Source organism: Bos indicus x Bos taurus, chromosome 3 (assembly GCF_003369695.1).
Source record: "Bos indicus x Bos taurus breed Angus x Brahman F1 hybrid chromosome 3, Bos_hybrid_MaternalHap_v2.0, whole genome shotgun sequence".
Classification (NCBI taxonomy): domain Eukaryota; kingdom Metazoa; phylum Chordata; class Mammalia; order Artiodactyla; family Bovidae; genus Bos; species Bos indicus x Bos taurus.
In genome coordinates, this window is record NC_040078.1 from 103,090,901 (window position 1) to 103,118,192 (window position 27,292).

The 27,292-nt window shown below is 43.3% G+C and overlaps 2 protein-coding genes across 13 annotated transcripts in view; one reads left to right on the forward strand and one right to left on the reverse strand.

The window, feature by feature from the left end:
- Nucleotides 1–27,292, reverse strand: part of LOC113890028 (olfactory receptor 2D2-like) — a 192,972-nt gene that overhangs the window by 27,388 nt on the left and 138,292 nt on the right. For 7 of the 12 annotated variants that reach the window (XM_027537561.1, XM_027537560.1, XM_027537565.1 and 4 more), the window contains 2 exons: nucleotides 25,498–25,598; nucleotides 20,350–21,666 (listed from right to left, as the gene is read on the reverse strand). In XM_027537561.1, coding sequence (XP_027393362.1) covers nucleotides 20,718–21,656 — 939 coding nt within the window. In that variant the 5' untranslated portion in view covers nucleotides 21,657–21,666; nucleotides 25,498–25,598 and the 3' untranslated portion in view covers nucleotides 20,350–20,717. Of the gene's footprint in view, nucleotides 1–20,349; nucleotides 21,667–25,493; nucleotides 25,599–27,292 lie in introns of those variants that run through there. The other 5 variants (XM_027537568.1, XM_027537566.1, XM_027537567.1 and 2 more) reach the window with 3 other exon arrangements.
- LOC113890030 (olfactory receptor 2D2-like) lies at nucleotides 4,823–5,785 on the forward strand. The gene has a single exon (XM_027537571.1). The coding sequence runs from the start codon at nucleotides 4,823–4,825 to the stop codon at nucleotides 5,759–5,761; it is 939 nt and encodes a 312-aa protein (XP_027393372.1). The 3' UTR covers nucleotides 5,762–5,785.

Sequence of the window (27,292 nt, forward strand, 5' to 3'; positions counted from 1 at the left end):
AAGGGGCTGCAGGAACTGTAGCTCCTGTCTAGAGCCCTGGGGCCACATGTCACTCAGGAGTGGTCTCCTGAGTCTGAGGGAGCTCTGCCCACAGCCCCCTTCCCAGCAGAGTTATAAGCTCAGGATAGCAGTTATAAGCCCTGAACCATTCTGGGGAGCAAGCCATGCTGCTGGCTACCCCGCATGCCCAGCCTTGCCTGGAGCTCTGGGCAGGACCTGGTCCACAGTTCCCGGTCATCTCGGTCTCTCTCCCCACGTCGGTGTGAGTGTGTCCGTGGCTGTCTCTGCCTCTTTCTTTCTGTGTGTCCATCCAATAATTTCTCTGTCTCTGGGTCCGATATTATCTCGGTGTCCTGCCTTTCCTTCTCTTTCTTACTTCCCATCCCTCTTCATCTGGCTCCTTCAGCCTCTGCTTCTGCTGGCTCTGTCTGGGTTTCTCTGCCTCCAAAGATTTTGTCCATCTCTCTAGTCCTCTGACTCTGGCTCTGGTGTTCTGTCAGACGGGGTCTTCTGCTCACTCTGTGACTTTCTTTCCCTCTTGATGTCTGTTTACTGCTCACTGTGCCTCTGGACTTGCCTGCAGTGTCGCCTCCTTCAGACATCCTGCTTCTCTCCTCTTCTCCTCACTCTGTACCTGTTCCTTTGACTCACAAGGATCATCCCTGCGGGGTCTCTCTAGCTTTCCCCCTGGAGCCCAGTTCTCTGCCCTCATTCTCCACTGTCTGGGAATCTCCCTCACCTTGCTGCTCCCTCTGTCTCCACCCCTCTGTCGGGCTCTCCCTTGTCTGCAGTCACCCCATCTTCTTGCTCTTGCCCTCTCTTCCAGCTCCTTCTCTCTCCCCAAGAGACTGGTCTTGCCCCTGCCTCTCTCCACCTGCCCTGTGGATTGCCTGTCTCCCTTTTTCCGCTGTCTGGTCTCTGCAGGCTCTTTGCTGTTCCAGTCACAACCTGCTCAGCCCTCTGGTACCCTGTTCTCATAGTCCTGGCTCACATGCCATTCCAAGAATCTCTGACATTCCTTCTTGTCTTTTCCTTTGTCTCCCTGACTTTTTCCTTTTGTGTTGTTCTGTCCTCTGACTTGCCCCTTGGGTCTCGTGTCTCTCTGTCTTTTTCCTCTAATCTTTAGTCTTCTTCTTACACAAAGAGAATAAACATTCTCCCATCGTCTTCCTCCTTCTGAGCTCCCGCCTTCTCCTCCTGTTGATGTCAATTACATGCCCACCATCCGTTTTCCTCTCTTCCTGTCTGTGCACCACCCCCAGATTCTGATTCTCTGTGCCTCTCTCTGCCTTCTTGCCGTTTGTGTTTGTGTCTCTCCCTCCCTTCAGGGTCCTCTCTATCTTTTCCCATCATTCTCTCTGCTTTTGTTGCTTTCTAGTTTTATCTGTTTCTCTGGCTTATTTTTAGCTATGCAGGTCTCTGCTGATGCTGGGGGAAGGGAAAGGGAAAGAGCTGGAGAAGGTGAAGGAAGGAGAAAGCATACCTTCAGAACTTGACAGAATCATGTATTATTGCAATAAAGCTTTTTTTTTTTTTTAATTTTACAGATAACAAACAATTACTTGCTCAGTCGTGGCAGTAAATGGGAAAAGTGAAAATTCAAAGCTACTTTGAGTTTTCATCTCTTAGCCTGCACTGCAGGAGACTAGGTATGTATTGTTGCTTAGTCACTAAGTTGTGTCCGATTCTTTTGCGACTCCATGGACTGTAGCCCACCAGGCTATTCTGTCCATAGGATTTCCTTGACAAAATTACTGGAGTGGGTTGCCATCTTCTTCTCCAGAGGATCTTCCTGACCCGGGGATCAAACCCATGACTCCTGTACTCCTGTATTGGCAGGCGGATTCTTTACCCCTGAGCCACCAGGGAATCCTATAGGTATGTGAATAGGAGATAAATATAAGGATCCAAAGTTACAAAGAAAACCAATTTTCTCTAATTTCCATTACATCTAACTATGGCCTGAGGCTGGCACACCCAGCCCCAGCTCCAACCAATTTGAGGACTGGGCACTCATTTCTACCAGGACTTGTCAGTCACACAATCCCTTTCTGTTTCTTCATTGGCAACAGAAAATGAAAGTGAAGTTGCTCAGTCATGTCCGACTCCTTGTGACCCTATGGACTGAAGCCTACCAGGCTCCTCCGTCCATGAGATTTTCCAGGCAAGAGTACTGGAAGAGCCATTTCCTTCTCCAGGGGATCTTCCTGACCCAGGGATCGAACCCAGGTCCCCTGCATTATAGGCAGATGCTTTTACCATCTGAGCCACCAGGGAAGCCATTGGCAACAAGTCATCATCAAATCTGGCTGTGACAGGGTCAGAACCTGAAGTTCAGAAAGGCCAAGCAAACAGCCCTTAAGACACACAGCAAATCAGCCAAGGAAAGTAAAGGTAGAAACCATTCCCCAGGCTCCATTCAGGAAAAAGACACAAACTCATCAAGAGAAAAAGGAGTCCTGGGGAGCAGAGTCCTGTCATTCACATCTCCTCCTACCCTCAACCTGCAGGCACAAGCTGGGGATGATGACTGGGCAGCTTCTCATCACCAGAGACCTTGTTCAAGGATCTCTATCACTCAGGACCTATCTCCTAGTCAAAACACTTTAACCTTGACCAGAGAATGTACTTGCATGAAACAGTTGATTCCTAAGTGTAGGTCAGTGGAGGGGATGAGCTCAGACAACAGAGAAGCTCTTCCTTCCATTCTCCTTTAAACCTTGCTAGGTCCAGCATGCCTTTCTCCATCTCTAATCTTCCTCTCTCATATTCACCCTTTTATGTAACTAGTCTGAATTGAAAAGCCAAATTCCTGTATATTCCATCCTCAAAGTATCACTCAGGGACTTCTCTGGCAATCCAGTGGTTAAGACTTTGCCTCCCAATGCAAGGAATTCTGGTTCCACTCCTGGTCTGGGACCTAAGATCCCACGTGCCTCACAGCCATAAAACCAGGACATAAATAACAGAAAGAAAATTATGAGAAATTCAATAAAAACTTTAAAAATGGTCCACAGCAAAAAAAAAAAAAAAGTTCACTTGAACTTTATTCCTTATTATAAAAATTGCTTGTGTTTCTTGTAATAAGTTTGGAAAGTTCAAAGAACTTTAAGAACTAAATATCACCTATGAATCTAATCACCAGAAATGACCACTGTTAACCTATTTCATATATTTCTTTTAAATTTTAGTCCAATTTTATAAATCATTATAATATTTGAACTGGGTCATATATAGTTTCCTATTCTGCTTTTTAACTTAACAATCTGTTGAAGCATTTCCCCATAATGTGAAATAGCCTGCAAAGTACTATTTTAAATGTTATAAGGTATTCAATTATATCAGTAGACCATAATTTATGTAATCAGTCCCCTGTTATAGGATATTTAAGTTGTGTGCAGTTTTCCCCATTAGAAATAATACTGCAATAAACCTCCTTGATGAAAATCTCTCCCCACATCTCTCATTTTTCCATAGGCAAAATGAGCCTTCTAAATTAAAACTCTGTGTGAGGCACAATAGCATCTGACAAACCATCCAGGTGACTCAGATACACAGTGAAGTTTGAAGCACTGAGTTAGAGGCACTGGGTTTGTGGCTGGTTGCCCAGGTAATGAAAGTAAGGAGAGTCCTAGAATAGGGAGACCAGGATAGGTGGGAGGAGGTTCTAGGAAGAACAGTCTCCAGTCACTTGCCAGCTGGCTGGGAACTAGAGATGCAAAACTGTTGCACAGATAACTTAGGGACTTTACAACATTAAATGTTCATTTTAAAAATAGTTTTCTGTTCTGCACTACCTCATAAGTCATCTTCCTCTTACCCATACCTTCAGGGCAAGTCTTACAAAGAGCATTCTCGTGTTGGTGAGGTTTGGGGGCATGAAGAAGAAAGAGCATAGGGATGACAAGAAAGGCAGTGAAGGGAATCAAAAATTCACTGAGAACAAGGATTTTAGAGCAAAATGACCAGGAATGCCCAAGAAATCTTCAACAATACTGGGGAAATATAGAGCAGCTAAGATGAGGAGTTCTGTTGCTTTGTTTGGTTATTAGAGAGAAAAGAGTCAATATCATGAAGCTGAAGAGCCTTGAACAGTCAGGTGAGGCTTCAAGGCCTTTCTCTGTCCCATCATAAAATAAATATTCACCCATGTATATATTCTCTTAGGTTGTTATAGTTTCATTATTTGCCTTGAACTCTTTAAAGTATTTAGAATTCATTATAGTCGACCGTGTGAAAACTTTCCCACTCATACTGTTTTTGACTCTTCCTTGTTCCTCTGATTTATAACAAACAGTGAACATTTGGCAAAAACATATTGAATCAATGACATAATTAATGAACACCAGTAAATTCCATTCACCAGAAAAAGTAAATCTTAAATTCTATCGCTAAACTTTACAATAGCCTTGACTTTAATCACCATTTACAACCTTAATGCCAATCCTAACAGTAATAAAAACAACAACCCAAATAATGAGTGTAATAGTCTTAACTCTGATCCCTGAAGTGAGTCTTAGCAAGCTCTCTTGTCTCAAGAGAAACAGAAATTGACGTGAACAACAGAGGAAAAAGCATGACTGTCTCAGGAAAGGGAGTAACAGAATGGAACATAGACTACGGCACTTCCCTGACTTGGTCTTCACCATTTCATCATGATGACCCTCAACTTAATCCTGAACCAAATCCCATGAACAGTAGTGCCCCCATCTGCTAATCCAAACTTCCTGTTAGGAAACATAAATCAAACTAGGATGAGAATCCCTTGGCACCAAAATCCAATAAATTACATATCCCCCACTCTTTAAACAGGCAGTGCACAATGCAGGAACTCAACCAGTCCACTGTGGCAGAATTCATCCTAATGGGCTTTGCCTCGAACCCCAGGACCAATCCTCTGCTCTTCACCTTCTTTCTAGTCTTTTACCTGCTGATCCTTGTGAGCAACAGCCTCCTCATCACCCTCATCCACCAGGACACACGCCTCCACACGCCCATGTACTTCTTCATCAGTGTCCTCTCCATGCTGGACATGTGCTACACCACCACGACTGTGCCCCAGATGCTCGTGCATATTCTCAGCAAGAAGAGAGCCATCTCTTTTGCTAGATGTGTGGCCCAGATGTACCTCTTCCTCCTCTTTGGGACCACCGAGTACTGTCTTTTCTCCATAATGTCTGTGGACAGGTACGTGGCCATCTGCCACCCTCTCCGGTATAAGGTCATCATGAGCCCCTGGGTGTGCCTTCTCATGGTGGGCATCTGTGCAGCCTATGGTGTGGTGGGTGGTCTGTGTTTTACCTTCTTTGCTATGCGCCTTTTCTACTGTGGTCCTAATGAAATTGACCACTACTTCTGTGAGGTCCCTGCGGTCCTGAAGCTGGCCTGTGCAGACATATCCCTCAATGACTTGGTGAACATCATCACCGGCTTCAATGTCATTGTGGTCCCACTCTCCTTGATTGTCATTGTCTATATCAACATCTTTGCCACCATCATGAAGATCCGCTCAGCCCAAGGACGGATCAAGGCCTTCTCCACCTGTGCCTCCCACATCACTGTGGTTTCCCTGTTCGCTATTCCATGCAGTATCACGTACCTGAGCCCTGGCTCTGACTCTTTATCAAACAATGGCAAGAAAATGGCCCTTTTCTACAATATTGCCACAGCCTTCCTCAACCCTGTCATCTACAGCCTGAGGAACAAGGATGTGAAAAATGCTTTCCTCAAACTGGTGGGAAGGGGCAGGGCCCCAGAGTAATGCTTTAAAGATAAAGATATGGGGAGACATACAATTCAGGAGTTGCACTCGCACCAAAGACTCTTCCATAAGTCCTGAAGTAATGGTCTCCATAAAGCTAATGCTTCACTCTGGCTCAGTGGGAAAGAACAGGGTGCTTGGCAATCAGCATTATCTGTGGTGATGTGGTTTGAGACAAAGATGATCAGGAAGATCCAACACAGCGTTCAAGAGCCTGGGCTCTAGTGCCAGGCAGACCAGGATGAGAGACTTGGCTTTGCCAATCACTAGGCATGTGAATTCTTACAGCTCTTTCAGCTACTTTAAGGTTTGTATCTCTTCTTCATAGGGAAGTTGTAATAATTAAATGAGATAATACCGATACAACAAAGGTACTTAGTACAGAGCCTGCAGATGTTAGTTTTAATTTTCAAGAGTTTTGACTCAGGGTTGAATTATCAATCCTTAAACAGCAGTGATATTCTGGTCTTTGGAAGTGACTGGATCCCCAGAGAGAATGGGAATCAAAAGGGTGTTGTAGGCAGAGAGTGGAAGAAGGATAAACTCAGAAACGTCAACTGGAGATTCTTAAGGTGCAGAAGAAACTTGAGGAGGAGGAAATGAACCTATATAACCCATCTAAAAACTCAGTCAGTTAGAGCCTCTGGGGGTCAATTGAAGTTCTCTCAGAAGGGGAAAAATTATCTTTTATGACCATGTTTTTTTGTTCTCTAGATTTCCTTGTTTCTAATAACATGCATTTTTGAAAACTATAGCCTGTCTTGGGTAATCCCAAGAGAAAGGGACTCTAAGGATGAGGGAAACTAGAGTTAGGAGGATGAATATAATGTGACCCCCAGATGCAAAATGTTGGGAGCTCTGAGAGAGGTTACAATTTCAGTGGGGAATTTTTTGTTGTGTTCCTTCTTGTTTGAAATGACTTCCCTGGAACTGTTTATTTCTCAGAGAATCTTCACAAACATGAGTTGTTTTTTCCCACACTTCACCAACCTACAAAGATCATGTTACTGGGCATCACCCATATTCACTGCCTGCTGGCTGCCACAGAAACTTTAGCATACAACAAAGCTCCCATGAGGTTCTAGAGGCATGTCCCATAAACTAACCTGTAGCCCCTTTGAATTCTTCTTTCTGAGCCCTGTGTTGATGTACACTGCCTGTGAAATCCTTCGGGAAAAAATAATTAACTACTCTGGCCAAAAAATATGACACGAGTGTCTGTTTGCTTCCGGAGAGGCCATGGCCCATGCCGAGAGTGCAGGTTCACAATATCCCCACAGGTATTACCAACCCAACACCCAGAAGTCAGAGCATTGCATAAATAATGAAGTAAAATTAAAGGCAAACAACAACACAGGACATATAAATGCAACATATTTACAGACATGAATAAAAGCATTAACACATAAAGGACTCTTGGGAAGTGGTAAGAAAAAATACAAACACTCAGAAAAACTAGCAACAGGTGTGAACAGTTCATGAAAACAAAATCCAAATAATCAATAGAGACATGGGAAAATCAAGCACAGTAGGGATCTAAGAAATGAAAATTAAAATATCAATGAGATACTATGTTTTCACCTTTTGAAACTGGCAGAGTGCTTAAACAGACTCAGAGGTGGCTGAAAGTGAAAGTAAAGTGAAAATAGCTCAGTTGTATCCAACTCTTTGCAACCCCATGGACTATACAGTCCATGGAATTCTCCAGGCCAAAATACAGAAGTGGATAGAATACAATAAGACATGGATTTTCATACACTACCCACGGGAGTACATATTGACCTAGAAAGCATATTCATATTTTGCACAACCAAGTAATAGTAATTAGTCTAAATTCTAAGTGTATGGCCGCCAGGACTTTCCTAAAACCCAGTCTGTGGCCAGAGCTTTGTAGAAAATAAAAGGTTTATTTATATGCAGTCAGCCACATTAATAGTTTAGGTTTTAGCACAATTTGAATGTGTGGTAGGACAGAAAGTAAGTTAACTGACAGCAGAAAAACCAGCAAAGCAGATTTCTTCTCAATCCCAGATGTACTCATGCTCAACAACAGGTTACCAAATGGAGTATTGGAAGCAGTCATTCACTCTGAGCCTGGTGTAGAAGGCTGCAGAAGTGAGGCCCACAGGTATGAGGTGACCTACCTAGATGACCTCTGACACTGTATCCAGCTCTGAGGATCATGATTACTCAGTTCAGTTCATTTCATTTCAGTTGCTCAGTTGTGTCTGACTTTGTGACCCCATGGACTGCAGCACGCCAGGCTTACCTGTCCTTCACCAACTCCTGGAGCTTGCTCAGACTCATGTCCATCAAGTCAGTGATGCCTCCAACCATCTCATCCTCTGTCATCTCCTTCTCCTCCTGCCTTCAATCTTTCCCAGCATCAGGGTCTTTTCCAATGGGTCAGTTCTTCGCATCAGGTGGCCAAAGCATTGGAGTTTACCAGATTACTAGATTTGTAATTACTAGATTACTAGTAACCAGATTTTACCAGATTACTAGATTTGCAAAACAGGAGTGCCAGGCACATCACCCCTTCCTCCATTGTTTTCCTCTTACAGGGAGTCCTCAAACATTCCCAGAGCAGTATCTGTCAGAATTGGTTGCAGTTTGATGAGGGAATTCCCTGGTGGTCAAGAATCTGTCCTTCCACTATAGGGGTCATGGGTTCAATTCCTAGTTGGAGAACTAAGATCACACAGACCATGCCATGTGGCAAAAAAAAAAAAAAAAAATTGGTTGTAGTTATAGATTCTCCTGTGTCTTAATGGATTTTATGGCTGCTAGCAGTTGATGGGACTGGTGCTCACAGAAGCGCTAGGCTCTGCTTCTGATGAACACAAAGGATGCTCTTTCCATATTAAAGTGCCACTGGCATTGAGTAAGTAGTATCTCATGGGCAGGCTCCAATAACTTGCAGGGCTCAGCCCCCAGTTAGCTCCTCTACTTCACAGTTCAAGGAGATTTACCAGATTAGAGGTACTACCATTTTGGTTAAATTCACTTGGTTTGTGGTTTCCGACAGGCAGAAGAGGTGGCTGCTACAAGGCCATGTCAGGCAGGCTAGTCCTGTGCAAGTTTCCTATATGTAGCACTCAGGTTCACTCAAGAAAGATAACTTCTGGACATGCTATGGATAAAGAGCTTATGTTAGGAATTAGACCTTACACAACTGTGCCAAGAACTGGGGAAGTGTCATTGGAGATGAACTAGAAGGGTCATTGGAGGATCAGAGTAAAATCATTACTCATTCATCTTGAACCGCTGGTAATGTTAGACAAGTCAGAGCTTGTAAGAAGATCTGAGAAGCTCCAGATCCACTTAATAGATCATAACAGAGGTCTTAAAGAGGTTTCCGGAAACCTATTGCCTTTGAGTGTCCATAGCCAAGCATTCACTTGTGGTCCAGGGGTTACTGTTGGTCCCAGGGCCAGCTTTTGGTAAAATAAGCTTACCAAGGAAAACAAGGACAAACTAAGACCCAATGATCCTCAGCGTCTAGCCATCACTTTATCTGATCATGAAGACTTTCACGCCAACATTAAGAACTGCTACTTCACTTCTTCAGGCCAAATCCCAAAACATACAAAGAAGAGGATTCTGGAAAACAGGACCCACCTTTACCAGTTAAGGATTATTTTAGGAATAATGTATGTATTTTAGGAACTGAAACTTACACAATTGTGGGAGGAAGTGTGACCCAAGTTGACAATATCACAATCCAGCCGCCTTTATGGCAAAACATCTTTATATTTTTCATTTCTTTTTTATTCAGGAATTATTGGAAGTAGTTTTCAAATTTCGAATATGGGGAGGGACTTTTGTTTCTGGACATGATTAACATGTATTAGAACTACCTTCCATTATTAAAAAAAAAAAAAACTAACTATAAAGCAGAAGAAAATTTATGAAGCAATGCTTTTCAGGCATTGGACAACAGACAGTATGTATCAGTTTACCAGGGTTGCCATAACAAAATACTGTAGAATGAGTGGTTTAAACAAGACAAATTTATTATCTCACAGCTCTGGAGGCTGGTACAAAAGTAATTGCAGTTTTGGACTGTGATTTTTAAATCACTGTAACTAAGCTTAAAATAGGGTTGATTAACCTTATTAATCAAAATATGAACAATTACAATCAACACATTTTTGCCAATGAGAAATAAGTTTGCTTATTCCTATAGCATAAAAATCCATGCCTTGGGATTCAGCGAACTCTTGGAAAGCATTTTCTGTCTCCTGCTGGTTGTGGAAATGGTTTCTCTGCAAAAAGTTATCGAGATGCTTGAAGAAGTGGTAGTCATTTGGCAAGAAGTCAGGTGAATATGGCAGATGAGGCAAAACTTCATAGCCCAATTTGTTCAACTTTTGAAGCACTGGCTGTGCAATGTGCTGCTGGGCGTTGTCGTGGAGAAGAATCGGGCCCTTTCTGTTAACCAATGCCAGCTGCTGCTGGTGCAGTTTTCAGTGCATCTCATTGATTTGCTGAGCTTGCTTCTCAGATATAGTGGTTTTGCTGAGATTCAGAAAGCTGTAGTGAGTCAGACCAATAGCAGACCACCAAACAGTGACCATGACCTTTTTTTGGTACAAGTTTGGCTTTGAAAAGTGCTTTGGAGCTTCTTCTCAGCCCAGCCTCTGAGTTGGTTGTCACTGTTTATCATATAAAATCTGCTTTTCATTACACATCACAATCCAATGGAGAAATGGTTGTCGTTGCATAGGATAGAGAAGATGACACTTCAAAACAACGGTATTTTTGATTTGTGGTCCCCTCATGAGACACCCACTTATCGAGCTTCTTCACCTTTCCAATTTGCTCCAAAGGCCAACCAACCATAGAATGGTTGATGCTGAGTTCTTCGGCAACTTCTCAGGTAGTTGTAAGAGGATCAGCTTTGATGATTCTCTTAGCTGGTCGTTGTCAACTTCTGATGTTTGGCCACCATGCTCCTCATCGTCAAGGCTCTCGTCCCCTTTGCAAAACTTCTTGAACCACCACTGCACTGCAGGTTCTTTAGCAGTTCCTGAGCCAAAGGCAGTGTAAATAGAACAAGTCCCTGTGTGGGGACTGAAATTCCTTCCCACTGAGACTTAGTGGAGGGAGGAGTCTTACAGCTGAGTGGCTACATCACTGTGTGGCACAGTGACAATACTAATACAGTGTGCTTTGTTTCCATCCAAAGCACTTTCATTTGCCTTTTACATGCTTATTCATCTTATCCAGGCCACTTATGGAGCAGAGATAAAACTTAGGCTGGATATAGATAATATAAATGCTGCTAATACTTATTAGTGCCCTCATAACTAGCCAGGCTTCAGCAATATGTGAACCGTGAACTTCCAGATGTTCAATCTGGTTTTAGAAAAGGCAGAGGAACCAGAGATCAAATTGCCAACATCCTCTGGATCATCAAAAAAGAAAGAGAGCTCCAGAAAAACATCTATTTCTGCTTTAGTGACTATGCCAAAGCCTTTGACTGTGTGGATCACAATAAACTGTGGAAAATCCCAGACCACCTGACCTGCCTCTTGAGAAATCTGTATGCAGGTCAGGAAGCAACAGTTAGAACTGGACATGGAACAACAGACTGGTTCCAAATAGGAAAAGGAGTACGTCAAGGCTGTATATTGTCACCCTGCTTATTTAACTTCTATGTAGAGTACATCATGAGAAACGCTGGGCTGGAAGAAGCACAAGCTGGAATCAAGATTGCCGGGAGAAATAACAATAACCTTAGATATGCAGATGACACCACCCTTATGGCAGAAAGTGAAGAGGAACTAAGGAGCCTCTTCATGAAAGTGAAAGAGAAGAGTGAAAAAGTTGGCCTAAAGCTCAACATTCAGAAAACAAAGATCATGGCATCTGGTCCCATCACTTCATGGGAAATAGATGGGGAAACAGTGGAAACAGTGTCAGACTTTATTTTTCTGGGCTCCAAAATCACTGTAGATGGTGACTGCAGCCATGAAATTAAAAGACGCTTACTCCTTGGAAGGAAAGTTATGACCAACCTAGATAGCATATTCAAAAGCAGAGACATTACTTTGCCCACAAAGGTCCGTCTAGTCAAGGCTATGGTTTTTCCTGTGGTCATGTATGGATGTGGGAGTTGGACTGTGAAGAAGGCTGAGTGCTGAAGAATTGATGCTTTTGAACTGTGGTGTTGGAGAAGACTCTTGAGAGTCCCTTGGACTGCAAGGAGATCCAACCAGTCCATTCTAAAGGAGATCAGTCCTGGGCTTTCTTTGGAAGGAATGATGCTAAAGCTGAAACTCCATTAATTTGGCCACCTCATGCGAAGAGTTGACTCATTGGAAAAGACTCTGATGCTGGGAAGGATTGGGGGCAGGAGAAGAAGGGGACGACAGAGGATGAGATGGCTGGATGGCATCACTAACTCGATGGACATGAGTCTGGGTGAACTCCAGGAGTTGTTGATGGATAGGGAGGCCTGGCATGCTGTGCAAAGAGTCAGACACGACTGAACTGAACTGAACTGAACTATCCAGGGGCTTCCCTGGTGGCTCAGTGGTAAAGGACCCACCTGCCAATGCAGGAGATATGGACTTGATCCCTGGGTCGAGAAGATCCCCTGGAGAAGGAAATGGCAACCCACTTCAGTATATTTGCCTGGGGAATCCCATGAAGAGAGGAGCCTGGTGGACTACAGTCCATGTGGTTACAAAGGGTCAGGCACGCGTTACCAACTAAACAACAACAGCACTATTTTCAAAGACCATGTACCTAATTGTGGTCTAAATGCTACTAAATCTATTACTATAGCAACCACCACATATTATTGAACACTTACTCTTTTTAAATTTTTTAATTGGAGGAAAATTGCTTTGTAATGTTGTACTGGTTTTTGCCGTACAACAATGTGAATTAGCCATAATTATGCATATTGAACCTCCTTCCCCTCCCTGTGTCCCACCCCTTGGTCATCACAAATTGCCAGGCTGGGCTCCTTGTGCTCTAGATAGATAACTGACGAGCAGCTTCTCACCAGTTACCTACTTTACACATGATAGTTTCAATATATTGATGCTACTTTCTCCATTTGCCCCACTCTTTCCTTCCCCCACTGTGTCCACAACTCCATTCTCTACATCTGTGTCTCCATTCCTTACCTGCATATAGGTTCAACAATACCATTTTTCCATGTGCCATATATATGTGTTAATATACAGTATTTATTTTTATACTTCTGACTTATTTCACTCTGTATAACAGGCTCTAGTTTCATCTACCTCACTAGAACTGACTCAAATTCATTCTTTTTTATGGCCGAGTAATATTCCATTGTATATATGTACCACAGCTTCTTTACCCACTCATTTGTAGATGGGCATCTTGGTTGCTTCCATGTCCTGGCTATTGTACAGTGCTGCAATTAGCATTGGGGTACATGTATCTTTTAGAATTGTGGCCTTCTCAGGGTATATGCCCAGTAGTGGGATTGCTGAGTCATATGATAGATTTATTCCTAGTATTTTAAGGAATCTCCATACTGTTTTCTATAATGGCTGTATCAGTTTATATTCCCAACAGCAGTGTAGGAGGGTTCCCTTTCTCCACATCTTATCCAGCATTTATTGTTTGTAGATTTTTTGATGGTGGCCATTCTGACTCGTGTGAGGTGATACCCCATTGTAGTTTTGATATGCCTTTCTCTAATTATTAGGGATGTTGAGCAGCTTTTTATGTGAACACGTACTCTTATCAGATGCTACACTGGGTGCTATGCATAATGTAATTAATCCTCAGGACAAGGTAGGTAAGTCACTTGATTTGTCAGCAGACACAGAGAGTTTAAGAGAATTAAATGACTTATTCATACCACATAGCAAATAAATTGTGTAGTAGGAATTTGAACTTGGATCTTCCAGATTCCAAGTCATTCTACTGTAGCATCTCTGTTGCAATGCTGACTTACAGGGTATGTATAGTCAGATGATAGCATGTCTGCAAGGCTGGGTGTAGGAACCAGGTGGTCAGAGGCCAGGACAGAGGCACAGTCTTCCTTGGACCCACTGGAAGGATGCTCCCCAGCAAAGTACCCTCTTGGGTCCTACTGGAACTCTAGGAGAGAAAAGCATCAGACTAGGTTGGCTTCGTTAACTGCTGCAGTTATGTATTTTACCCATGATGCCACTCTTTCTTGTGCAACACAGAAAGCAAAAGACCAGACAGCCAGACATACTGGTGGCTGAATGCAGCCTCACTGGAAAGGAGCCTGTTTCGTGGGTGGGAGGCAATGACCAATTGTGAGAGATGATCTAGCCCTTCAAGGTGGAATTCAAATTCTGAAGGGTGTGGTGATGAAGGTGAAACTCAGGGCAAGGTGAAGTACAGCTTGGGCACCTGGGGACTTAAGGCCAACGCAGAATACTTTTACCTTGGTAGAGGCCAGTGATGAATCCAGGTGGAGTGACACTTAGTGGTAAAAGGGTATCTGTCTGTAGGAGGATGGCCTGAGCCACTGCATGGTAACTGAGCACAGAACTGGATGAGTCCTGCTATGGAAGGGGTTCTAGAAAGGGCATGTCATCTTAAAACAGGTCCCCAAGGCAAAGACCAAAAAAGTCCTATTAGTATCCATATAACTGGAACATGAAGTTGGACAAAGCAGCAGCTGAGCATGCCTGGATGTTATCTCAGAGTAATGGGCCGGAATGCTTAGGTGCCCAGAGAAATAGCACATTTATCCAGGTAAGATGGATTTTAGGGCTAAAAAGTATCAACTATAGTGCTTGTTTCCAACTATGGGGAGAGAGTAGGCTAGCCAAGGATGGGATTGGATAGGGTGATCGCATACCCTAGTTTTCATGGGACAGTTACGGTTTATGCCTATTATAGATCAATTAATTTCTGTAATTAGTTAAAACTCTGCCTTTCACTCTCGAAGTGTGTCTGAATTTGGACATTGTATTGTTTCAAAGATTAGAAGGCCATGGACCTGGTAGATACCTGATATGGGGCAGCCCTGCCCATGGAACATGCCATAGATACTGTGTAATATACTCATAAATTAAAAAAAAATTTAGTTGAAATGAAGAATCAAAAATTTTACATAGAATCACAAAAGTCTCTGAATTGCCAAAGGAATATTGAGAAAAAGACCAAAACTGGGGATACTATACTCTCTGCCCAGACTATATATGAAGAAGATAAAAGTACTAATTCTGAAAGATACATGAAACCAATTTTTTATAGCAGTATTATTTATAATATTCAAGATACAGTCGTAGATCTTGATATATTTTATCTCTTGACAATTTGTTTCCTTCTCTGGATATGGTTCTGAAGCCCCAGAAAATACAATGCCTCTCTCTCTTTTGCAACACAGAAAACAAAAGACTAGACAACCGGACAGACTGGTGGCTGAATGCCGACTCCACTACTTCCTAGCCATATGGCCTTGTACAAATCACTTTCCCTCTCTGAGCTTCATTTTCATCCTGTTTAGAATGGAAAGCAGTGCTATGAGTGTTAAGAAGTTACCTGTAAGACACTTAGCACAGCTTATGGTACACAGAGGGGCTCAGTCAGTGGTAAGTCTTCTGACAGCAAAAAGTGAGCAATATTAAGGGCCAGCCCTGATCTCTGGTGTGACACCCAGACATCTTGTGGTAGGGACAGGAGCCTGGAAGCCTGCGACCACAGTAGAGGACCCCTGCCCAGGCCACACACTTCTCTAGCTGGTGGGAGGAGACACTGCCTGTGTGGTGGCAATGTCCTTCCTCCCTTAAAGAGAGTGGGCCTCATGAATGTGACATTCTTGGATTTCAAGCAGAGATTTACTGTCCAAGAGGGGACTGCACCTCCTTAAACAGATAAACAAACAAGGAAGTTTGTCTAATGTGACAGGCAGTGCTGTGTCAACTGTTTAGTGTTGTTGCCTCACTGAATCCTGATCTAGGTTCAAATCCCCATTTGGTCTCTATTAGAAAATCAGGCAGCAACTGGGCTGCTTCTGAGGTGCTGCTTGAGTAAGTTCCAATAAGGGCCACCATCACCCCATTAAGGCTCAGCTCCTGGACTGGGTCGTCTTTGCAGCTCAAGATCTAGTCCTCTTCCCAGTCCTGGCCACCCCAGATCCATTGCTGCTTGTGGCATGGACTGAGTGGGGCCGGGTTTCCCTTGGCTCCAATGGGGCATTGTGAGGCTGTCTTGGGAAACCCAGCAGACAATTACTTAAGCAGACTTCTCTCTGTCCTGTCTCAGGGGCAAGCCTGCGGGCAAGCACTCCTCATGAGCAAAGTCCAGGTTTCCCCAGTCTTTCTGCCTGACCCAGCAAATCCCCAACCAGCCAAGAGAGCTTGTCTTCTCCATGTAGAACCCCAGGACTGGGACATCCAGTCTGTGTCTTGACCTGCTCACTCCCCAGGGTGGGTATCTGCAATCTCCCTTTTCCCAGGTCTCCTCTCAGGGGCACAGGGCCTGACCCGATCACTTTTCTTCTATTTTCACCCAGTTACATGTATATGTTTCTTAAAGACCTGGTCGTACAGGAGTCCCTCTGCTGGTTTCCAGTTCGTTTTCAGAAAGAATTATTCCATATATAGATGTATTTTTGATGTGTTCATGGGGATATGTGAACCCCATACCCTCTTACTTCGCCATCTTGATCTCCTCCCATTGAAGACTATTCTTTCTTCATGTTTATTTATTTCCATTTTCTGTTGTGATCCCCCATCTATCCACTCATTATATCCGTATTTTCCTTCAACAATTCTTTAGTGTGTTTATTAGACAAGCTGTTTTAAAGTTTTTCTGTTAATTTCAATGTCCACATCATTTCTGTGAATGTTTCTGTTGACTGTTTTTTCTCTGATTCTGAGTTACTTCCTCCTGCTTCTTTATATGTCTAGTAAAATTTGATTTTTTTTTAGGGAATTATTTCAACTTACAGGATGCTACAGAGTTGATAGTCTGCATTATGTTGTTTCCCTTCAAAAAATGTTGAAGGTTGTCTGACAGAGCGCTAACTTATTGTCATATCAGTTTGATCCTGTTGAGGCTTTGCTTTTGGCTCTCACAGTAAGTCAGGAGCAACTCTTCCTTTAAGGACTGAATAGCTCTACTCCTAAGATAGAGTTATTTTGGGACCCTGGAGTATATAGTGAGTTAGCTCCACTTTGGATGACGACTTCAGTGTCTCCCTGCATGGTACAAGCACCTGAATTTTCATTCACTTCACAGACCCAAGTAGTTGTTTCTTCCATGTCTCATTTCACCCTGTGTGTATGCTTGTCAGTGATTTGCTAATGGCTGAAGGAGGCCTCTATGTAAATTTCTGGAGTCCTTTTTCTGTAAAGTTTCTTCTTCTCTCAAACCTGTGTTTCACAAATTCCTCACTGTCTCAACAGCTCACAGTTCTGATCTTTGTTTCACCCAGTATAGGAATTACTGCTCTCTGCTTGGTTTCCACTTACTTGTGGCCACTTGCTTGTGGTACCCTTGGCCAAAAATCTCTTCCTGCATATCTCCTTTTTTTTCAAGAATTACTGTCTTACTCTGTGTTTTGGACTGAATTGTGTCTGCTCCCTACTGTTCCAATTTCATATGTTGAAGTCCTAGCCATTCCATATCTCAGAATGTAACCATGTTTGGATATAGGCCCTTTTAAGAAATGATTAAATTAAATTGAGGACTTGACTGTGGACTCTCAAAGGCAACAGGTTCCCAAGGAGCTTTTTAAGCACTCCCCTGTTATGGCCTGTTAAATGACTGGATCTGGGGCTTCTCAGATCTTCCTGTAAGCTCTGACTTCTCTACCTTTGCCCAGTGATTCATGATGAATGAATAGTGATTTTACTCGGATCCTCCAATGCCCCTTCCAGGTCTTTACTTCCCCAGTTCTTGGGACAGTTGTTTAAGGTCCCTTAAAAAAAATAGTTTTTTTTTTTTACCCATAGCATGTGAAGTGGCTATCTTTTTTAAGGGAACACTGACTGCTATGTATAGCAAGCCTATGCAGGGCTAGCCTGCTTGGCATGGCTTTGTAGCAGCCACTCTTCTGTTTGGTGCAAACCTTGGACCACCTGAATTTAACCAAAAGGTAGTATTTCTGATCTTGCAAAGCTTCTTGAACTCTGAACTAGAGGAGCTAATTGGGAGCTGGTCCTTGCAGGTCACTGGAGCCTGACTATCAGATACCACTTACTCAATACCAGTGACACTTTAATGTGGGGACAGCATCCATTGTGTTCATCAGAAGCAGAACCTGGCACTTTCTGTGATCACCACTCCCATCACCTGCTAGTGGCCAGGAGATAATTATGCATCCCATTAGAGACACAGAGGAATCTATAACTGCAACCAGTTTTGATAGGTACCACTCCGGGAACAGGTGAGGACTGTCTATAACAGGAAAGTAATGGAGGAAGGGGTGATATGCCTGGTGCTCCTGCTCTGCAAATCTCTAGTAATTATGACCCTCAGAGCTGGAGACAGTGTTAGATGTCATCCAGGTAGGTCTCCTGGGCTCTGTGGGCCTCATCTCTGCAGCCTTCTTGACCAGGTTCAAAGTGAATGACTGTTTCCACAACTCCATTTGACAGCCTTCTGGTGAGCATGAGTATATCTGGGATTGAGTTGAAATCTAATTTGCTGATTTTTCAGCAGTCGGTTGACTTTAAGTTTGACCACACATTCAAACTGAGTTGAACTTAGAATATAAACATGGCTGACTGCATAGAAATAAACTTTTATTTTTCTTCCCTGCAATGCTCTGGCCACAGACTGGGCCTTGGTAAAGTCCTGACTGCCATACAATCAGGGACTCAGCTAATTACTATCACATGGTTGTGTGAAATATGCATGTGCTTTTTAGGTCAAACTGTACTCCCACTGTGTTATGTTAGTTGCTCAGTTGTGTCTGACTCTTTGTGACTGCATGGACTGTAGTCCACCAGGCTCCTCTGTCCATGGTATTTTCCAGGCAAGAATAGTGGAGTGGGTTGCCATTTCCTTCTCCAGGGGATCTTCCCCAAGCAGGGATTGAACTTGTGTCTCATGCATTGGCGGGCAGATTCTATACCACTGTGCCACCTGGGAAGCCCTATTTAAGTGAAGTGGAAGTCGCTCAGTCACGTCTGACTCTTTGTGACCCCATGGACTATACAGTCCATGGAGTTCTCCAGGCCAGAATACTGCAGTGGGTAGCCTTTCCCTTCTCCAGGGGATCGTCCCAACTCAGGTTCGAACCCAGGTCTCCTGCACTGCAGGCAGATTCTTTACCAGCTGAGCTATCAGGGAAGCTCATACTCCACTTAGCAATGTATAAAAATCAGTGTTTTATTGTTTTCTGGCCATCTCTGGTTATTGTTTAAATATTCTTCCAGTTTGTAAAGGTAAAAAATGATATCTCATTGGTATTTTAATTTGCATTTCTTTGGTGCCTACAGTGGTGTGATTTTCCCATGTTTATTGTTACTTGGATATCTTTTAAATAATGTGTTCATATCTGTTTCCAATTTTCCTGAGCGTTTGTATTTTTTTTTTTACCAATTTGTTAGAGCCCCTCTGTATTAATGTTTTTATTCACATGTCTGTAAATATTTTGCAGCTATATGCCCTGTCTTTTTATTTTCCCATAATTTTGCTTTATTGTTTATGCAACACTCTGGCTCCTGGATAGCAGGGTTAAGTAATATCTTCAGGGACATTGTGAACTTCCACCCTTGGCATGGAACCTGGCCTCTCATGGAGGGGACAGACATTCATATTATATTTTTTGGCCAGCCTAGCTGATTTTTTTCTGAAAAGAGCTTCGTAGGCAGTGTATATCAGCAAGAAGCTAGGAAAACAGAACCCAAAGGGTCTGCATGTTTGTTTATGGGACATGTTTCTAGAACCTCATGAGAATTGCTTTGTTGGACGGTGAAGCTCCTGTGACAGCAAGTAGTCAGTAAATATGGGTAATGCCCAGACTGGTGAAGCCTGGGGGGGAAAGCAATCAAGTTTGTAAACATTCTATGAAAAATAAACATATTTTCAGAGAAAATCCCTTAAAAAAATTGGGGAATAGAGCAAAAAGTTTCCCCACTTAATTTTTAACTAAAGTCCCTTTTTTTTCATTGTCACATTATAGTCATTCCTCTCCTCTCTAATTTCCTACATCCTCAAGTGGACAGAATCCCTTTTCCTTGAGATTACCTAAGAGAAGCTATAGTTTTCAAAAATGGACATTATTAGAAACAAGAAGGAAAGGGAAATCAAGAGGTATAAAACTACAAAAGAACAGAAAAAAATGGTCATAAAAGAATTTTCAACTTTCTAAGATAACTTCAATTGACCCCAGATGCTCTAACTGGCACAGTTTGTAGATGGGTTATATAGGTTAATTTCCTTTTTTTCAAGTCCCTCTGCACCTTAAGAATCTCCACTTTACAGTTTCTGAGTTTCTTCTTCCGTTCTTCCCCTCCACCAGCTTTTCCCCACCCACCCGCCAACTTTCTCTTTAGGGATCCAGCAACTTCCACAGATCAGGAAGATCATTGCCATTTAAGGATTGATAATTCATTCCTAGTAAAAGTAACATTTGCTAAAAGAAATTATCTATGCCGTGCTCTGTACATTTTCTGTATTATCTCATTTAATCATTGCAATTTCTCTCTGAGGAGAGATACAAACTTTGGGCAGTTAAATGTGTTGCAAGAATTCACATGCCTAGTAACTGGTAAATCCAAGTCTCTCGTCTTGGTCTCTCTGGCACTAGAGTCCAGGCTCTTAACAACTGTGTTAGATCTTCCTAATCATATTTGCCTCAAACTACAATGCCATAGAAAATTCTGATGATCAAGCACCTTGTTCTCGCTCACTGGGCCAGGGTGAAGAGTTAGCTTTATGAAGACCATCTCTTCAGGACTGGTAGAAGAGTTCGGGGTGAGTGTGCATCCTGCATTGTATGGCTCCCCACATCTTCATCTTTAGAAAGTCACTCTGGGGCCCTGCCCCTGCCCACCAGTTTGAGGAAGGCCCTGTTCACATCTTTGTTCCTTAGGCTATAAATGACAGGGTTGAGGAAGGCTGTGGCAACGTTGTAGAAAAGGGCCATTTTCTTGCCATTGTTTGACAAGGAGTCAGAGCCAGGGCTCATGTACATGATGATGCATGGAATAGCAAACATGGTGACCACAGTAATGTGGGAGGTACAGGTGGAGAAGGCCTTGATCCGTCCTTGGGCTGAGCGGATCTTCATGATGGTGGCAAAGATGTTGACATAGACAAGGACAATCAGGGAGAGTGGGACCACAATGACACTGAAGCCAGTGATGATGTTCACCAAGTCATTGAGGGATATGTCTGCACAGGCCAGCTTCAGGACTGCAGGGACCTCACAAAAGTAGTGGTCAGTTTCATTAGGGCCACAGTAGGGAAGGCACATAGCAAAGAAGGTATAGGACAGACCATCCAGCACACCATAGGCTGCACAGATGCCCACCATGAGAAGGCACACCCAGGGGCTCATGATGACCTTATACCGGAGAGGGTGGCAGATGGCCACGTACCTGTCCACGGACATGATGGAGAAAAGACAATACTCAATGATCCCAAAGAGGAGGAAGATGTACATCTGGGCCACACATCTAGCAAAAGAGATGGCTCTCTTCTTGCTGAGAATATGCGCGAGCATCTGGGGCACAGTCGTGGTGGTGTAGCACATGTCCAGCATGGAGAGGACACTGATGAAGAAGTACATGGGCGTGTGGAGGCGTGTGTCCTGGTGGATGAGGGTGATGAGGAGGCTGTTGCTCACAAGGATCAGCAGGTAAAAGACTAGAAAGAAGGTGAAGAGCAGAGGATTGGTCCTGGGGTTCGAGGCAAAGCCCATTAGGATGAATTCTGTCACAGTGGACTGGTTGAGTTCCTGCATTGTGCTCTGCCTGTTTAAAGAGTTCGGGAAATATATGATATTTGGGGTTTTGGTGCCAACGAATTTCACTCATTTTTCATTTATGTTTCTTAACAGGAATTTTGGATTATTAGATGGGGGCACTACTGAATACATCCCCATAGTAGTTTTGTTAGGGGAAGCACACTGACTAAAACCGCCCACCCTGGCCAGGCACCATAGTAACCATTTACATGAGTTGTTTTATGCAGGAGATCCTCGTAAGGAACATGGAACTAATAAGCCACCACCAACCGGAAGAGTTCAGGAAACGTCAAAAGGAGACACCACACATCCGACCACCTCCCAGAATCCTTCTGTCTGGCATCCATCTTGGTTGAACAAGGCATGCACCACCAGGAAGGATTCTGAGCCAGAATGATTGGCTAAAGACATCCCGGAAACTAATCCCATCATCATAAAACCTGAGACTTCCAGCCATGTGGCAGAGCTGTTCTCCTGGGTTCCCTTACCCTACTGCTCTCCACTCAGGTGCCCTTTCCCAATAAAATCTCTTGCTTTGTCAGCACATGTGTCTCCTTGGACAATTCATTTCCAAGTGTTAGGCAAGAGCCCAGTTTCAGGCCCTGGAAGGGGTCCCGTTCCTGCAACAGTTTGAGTGGTGTCGGGGTTTCGTTCAGATGTAAGCTGAGGGGCATAGTGATGAAATGGAGAAGACTGAGTCTGGGAAGTGCTGTGTGCTGTGTTCCTTCCTGTCTCTTGCTTTCCCAAGATAGCTTTGCTTTTCTCTCTATTATTCATCCCATTTTCCATTTTCTCTTGTGACAACAGAGGCTGTTTAGCCTTGATTAAAGATCAGAGTTAAGACTATTACACTTATTATTTATGTTGAGGTTTTCATCACTGCTAGGATTACCATTGAGGTTAGAATTGGGAATTCAAATCAATGCTATGTAGATTAAAGTTTATAGTTAATATTCAAGATTTAACTTTTCCTGGTGAAAGAAACTTTACTGGTGTTCAGTAACTATGTCATTGATTCAACATGTTTTTACCAAATGCCTACTATTTGTTATAAATCAGAGGGGCAAAGGAGAGTTATAAATCGTATGGGTGGAAAAGTGATTTCACACAGTTAAATATGTTAAAGAGTTAAATGCAAAAAACAAAAGTATAAGGTAACCTAAGAGAGAATATATGAGTGAATATTTATTTTATGATGTGACAGAGAAAGGCCTTCAAGCATCACTTGAAGGTTCCAAGTCCTTCAGCCTCTTAGTGTTGACCCCTTTCCCTCTAATAAGCAAACAAAGCTGCACAGCCCTCATCTGACCTGTTCCATATTTCCCTAATGTTGTGAAGGATTCTTGTGTATCCCTGGTCATTTTGCTTCCTAATCCTCACTCTCATTGACTCCTCAACTCCCCTTATTGCCTTCCTCATGGAGTACTGACCTTCAGTGGTTCATCCTTATTCTCTTTCTCCATTATGCCCCTAAACCTCACCAACACAAGGGTGTTATTTGCAAGACTTGTCCTGGATGTATGGATAAAAGGAAGATGACTTACAATGCAGCACAGAAGAGAAAACTATTTTTAAAATGAACATTTAATGTTGCAAAGTCCCTAAGTTATCTGTGCAGAGGTTTTTCCTCTCTAGCCCCCAGCCACCTGCATATGATTGGAGACTGGTATCCTTCCTGGAACCTCCTCCAATCTTCCCTTGTCTTCCAGTTCTAGGACTCTCCTTACTCCCGTTACCGGGGCAAGCAGCCATAAATCCAATTCCTTTAACTCAATGCTTTCAGACTTACCTGTGATTCAGAATCACCTGGAGAGCTTGTCAGATGCTCCTGCACTTCATATGGAGTTTTGATTTGGAAAGTCTTGGGTGGAGGTTGAGAATTTGCATTTCTACAAGTTCCCAGGTAATGCAGATGCTGGGTCCACACTTTGAGAACCAATCTACTTAATTGTGAAGAGTAATTTGGTTCTATCTCAATTTCCCTGTCTCTACACTATACTCAAGCTGCTCACATTCGTCCTGCTTAAATGCCAATACTTTCTTGCTTTCTTGTGAGCATAGAAATAAAGTAAGAAAAGTAAGAAAAATATGAATATTTTTGGCTATATAATAACTTATGTATAATAACTTATGTAAGTTAAAAAATGAATAATAAGTTGTTGCATATGTGTAATACAAGTGATTAATATCATTAGAATATAAAGGTCTCTTCTTTGTAAGGAAAAAACTCATAACCAAGAATGAGACATTAATAATCAATGCACAAGAGATTAATGAAAAAATGAATCCACCAAAGTTTAAACTTCCTAATAATTAAAGACTGCAAATTAAAACATCAATGAAATAGTTTTAACCTGACATAGGCACAAAATTCTTTTAAAATGATGATGCCTGGCATTGACCAGTTTGCAGTAAATGAGAAATTCTTATATATTGATTTGGAAATTCATATGAGAAGCAAATTACTCTGTTCTTCTGCAGGAAAATGTGATAGCATTTAATTTCACCTTTAAGAATATTGCATGTGGAAAAATGAGAGATGTGGGGAGAGATTTTCATCAAGGATGTTTAATTGCAGAATTACTTTTAATGGGGAAAACTGGATAGAACCTAAATGTCCTATAACAGGGGACTGGTTGAAATAATTTATGGTCTATTGATATGATTGAATACCTGATAACCTTTAAAATAATATTTTGGAGACTATTTTGCATTGTGGAGAAATGCTCCAACAGATTGTTAAAAAGCAGACTGAATCTTAACAGTATACAAATTTATATGCACAGCATAAAAATTAGAAAGAAATATACCAAAACCTTACAGGGGTCATTTCTGGTGATTAGATTTACAGGTGATATTTATTACTTAAAGTTCTATGAACTTTCCAAATTTCATACAATAAACATAAATAATTTTTATAATAAGGAATAAAATTCAAGTGGTACTTCGAATTTGGAATATATAAGGATTTGGCTTCTTCATTCAGACTAGTTAGATGAAAGTGTGGATGTGAGAGAGGGAGATGAGAGATGGAGAAAGACATGCTGGGCCTAGACAAGACTGGAGGACACTGAAAGGGAGTGTATCCTGTTGTCTGAGCTCAACCCCTCCACCGAGCTACACTTGGGAATCAGCTTATACAGTTTAATACAAGTACATTTGCTGCTTAAGGTAAAAGTGTTTCGGATAGGAGGTAGGTCCTGAGTGGTGGAGATCCTTGAATGAGGTCCCTCGTGATGAGAGGCTGCCCAGTTTTTACCTCCAGCTTGTACCTTCAGGGTGAGGGCAAAGGGGATGTGGGTGACAGGTCTCTGCTCCCCAGGACTCCTTGCCCTAAGATGAATTCATGTATTTGTCCTAACTTTTTTCTTCTGCACTTTGTGCTGTGCTTGCTAAGTTGTTTCAATCATGTCTGAATCTGTGTGACCCTATGGAGTGTAGTCCACCAGGCTCCTCTGTCCATGGGATTCTCCAGGCAAGAAAACTGGAGTGGGTTGCCATGCCCTCCTCCAGGGGATCTTCCTGACCCAGGGATCAAACCCATGTCTCTTATGTCTCCTGCATTGGCAAGTGGGTCTTTACCATTAGCACCACATGAGTAAGTGAAAGTCATTCAGTTTTGTCCAACACTTTGTGACCCCATGGACTGTATAGCCCACCAAGATCCTCTATCCATGAAACTCTCCCAGCAAGATTACTGGAGTGGGTAGCTGTTCCCGTCTCCAGGGGATCTTCCCAACCCAGGGATCAAACCCAGGTCTCCCATATGGCAGGAGGATTCTTTACCATCTGAGCTACCAGAGAAGCCCCATATATTTATCTTCTTCTACATACCTACCCTTCTGAAGCACAGGTGGAGAAACAAAAGGCTCAATGTAGTTTTGAATTTTCACTTTTGCCATTTACTGCCATGATTCTGAGTAGGTAACTATTTCTTAACTGTAAAAAAAAAAAAAAAAAGAGAGAGAGAGAGAGGTTTATTACAATAATATATGATTCTTTCAAGTTCTGAAAATATGTTTACTCCTCTCTTCCTTTTCCTTAGCTCTTCCCCCACCACACACACCCTCCCCCAGCATCAGCACAAACCTTCAGGGGCTAAGACTGACCTAGAGAAACAAATAAAAATTAGAAAGCAACAGAAACAGAGAAAATGATGGGAAAAGATAGAGAGTTCCAGAAGGGAGGAAGAGACACAAACATATGTGGCAAGAAGACAGAGAGAAGAATAAACCAAAATTTGAGGGATGGGGGATACACAAGGAGAGAAGAAAACGGGTGCTGGGAGTGTGATTAACATCAACAGAAGGAGAAGGAGATGGCTCAGGGTTCCAGTGGCAGATAGAGAAGCACTGCAAGGGCAGATCCTTGTGAGTCAAAGGACGATGCTGCAGGCAAATCCAGACCATAGCAAGCAGTAAACAGACATCAAGAGGGAAAGAAAGTCACAGAGTGAGCTGAAGACCCAGTTAGACAGAACACCAGAGCTACACAATCAGAAAGTGGATCAGAGAGATGGATGAAATCTTTGGAGGCAGAGAAGCCCAGAGACAGCAAACAGAAAAAGAGGCAGGAGGAGACACATGGAGAGGGATGGAGATAACAAAGAGAAGGAGAGGCAGAGACAGAGAGATAATAACAGACCCAGAGACAGAGAAAGGAAAGGATGGACACACAGCGAGAAAGAGGCAGAGACAACCATGGACACTCTCACATAGACATGGGGAGAGACACCAAGATGCACAGGAACTGTGAACCAGGTCCTACCCAGAGCTCCTGGCACGACTGGGCATGGGGGGTCAGCCGCAGCCTGGCTTGCTCCCCAGAATGGTTGTGGGCGCTGCTGTCCTGAGATTATAACTCTACAGGGAAGGGAGCTGTGGGCAGAGCTCTCTCAGACTCAGGAGATCACTCCTGAGTAACATGTGGCCCCAGGGCTCTAACCAGGAGCTAAGTTCCTGCAGCCCCTTCCTGCTGGGGAGGGAGCACTAGGTTCTTGCTCAGCAACATCCCATAGGAGTTCAGTTCTGCCTGGTGGGAAAGAAACTTCAGGCTCCATTCCTCCTGAGCATGAGAAGGTCCCCTGCCCACACACAGCCCAGGGGCACTAGAGTTACATTTGGTTCTTGGCCCAGTGTTTCCCCACAGGAGCCAGACTAGGGGGGTTTGGGATGAAAGCTGGGAGACCCAGGGGAGAGGCTGATGAGAGTGGAGCCCATCTGCGGAGGCTGGCTTCTGGGAAAGGCAGTCTCCTTAGGTGGGGGCACCAGGCACATTCGAGCCCTCACTCCCCAGATGAAGTCTCTTCTTTCTCCTCCTTACTAGCCTTCTTCTTGGGTGATGGTTGCTCTCCTGCTCCCCACTATTCTGATCCTGACCCCATTGTGGAGTCCACCTCAGCATCGATCAGGTCCTGGAGGCCTCTTCCTCCACTGGAGGGGATCTCAGGATTTGGTGAATATAACTTCAGCTCCTCTGAGAACCTCAGGGCTGAACGTCTGTACCTGCCCCCTACCCCAGGGGTCTCCTCACAACTGTGGAGGGCTGTTCCTCTCCCACATTCCCCTGGCCCAGCCTGGAACTCATCTCCTAGTCTGCCCACCCCAAGCAACCAGGATTTCCAGGTCTGTGAT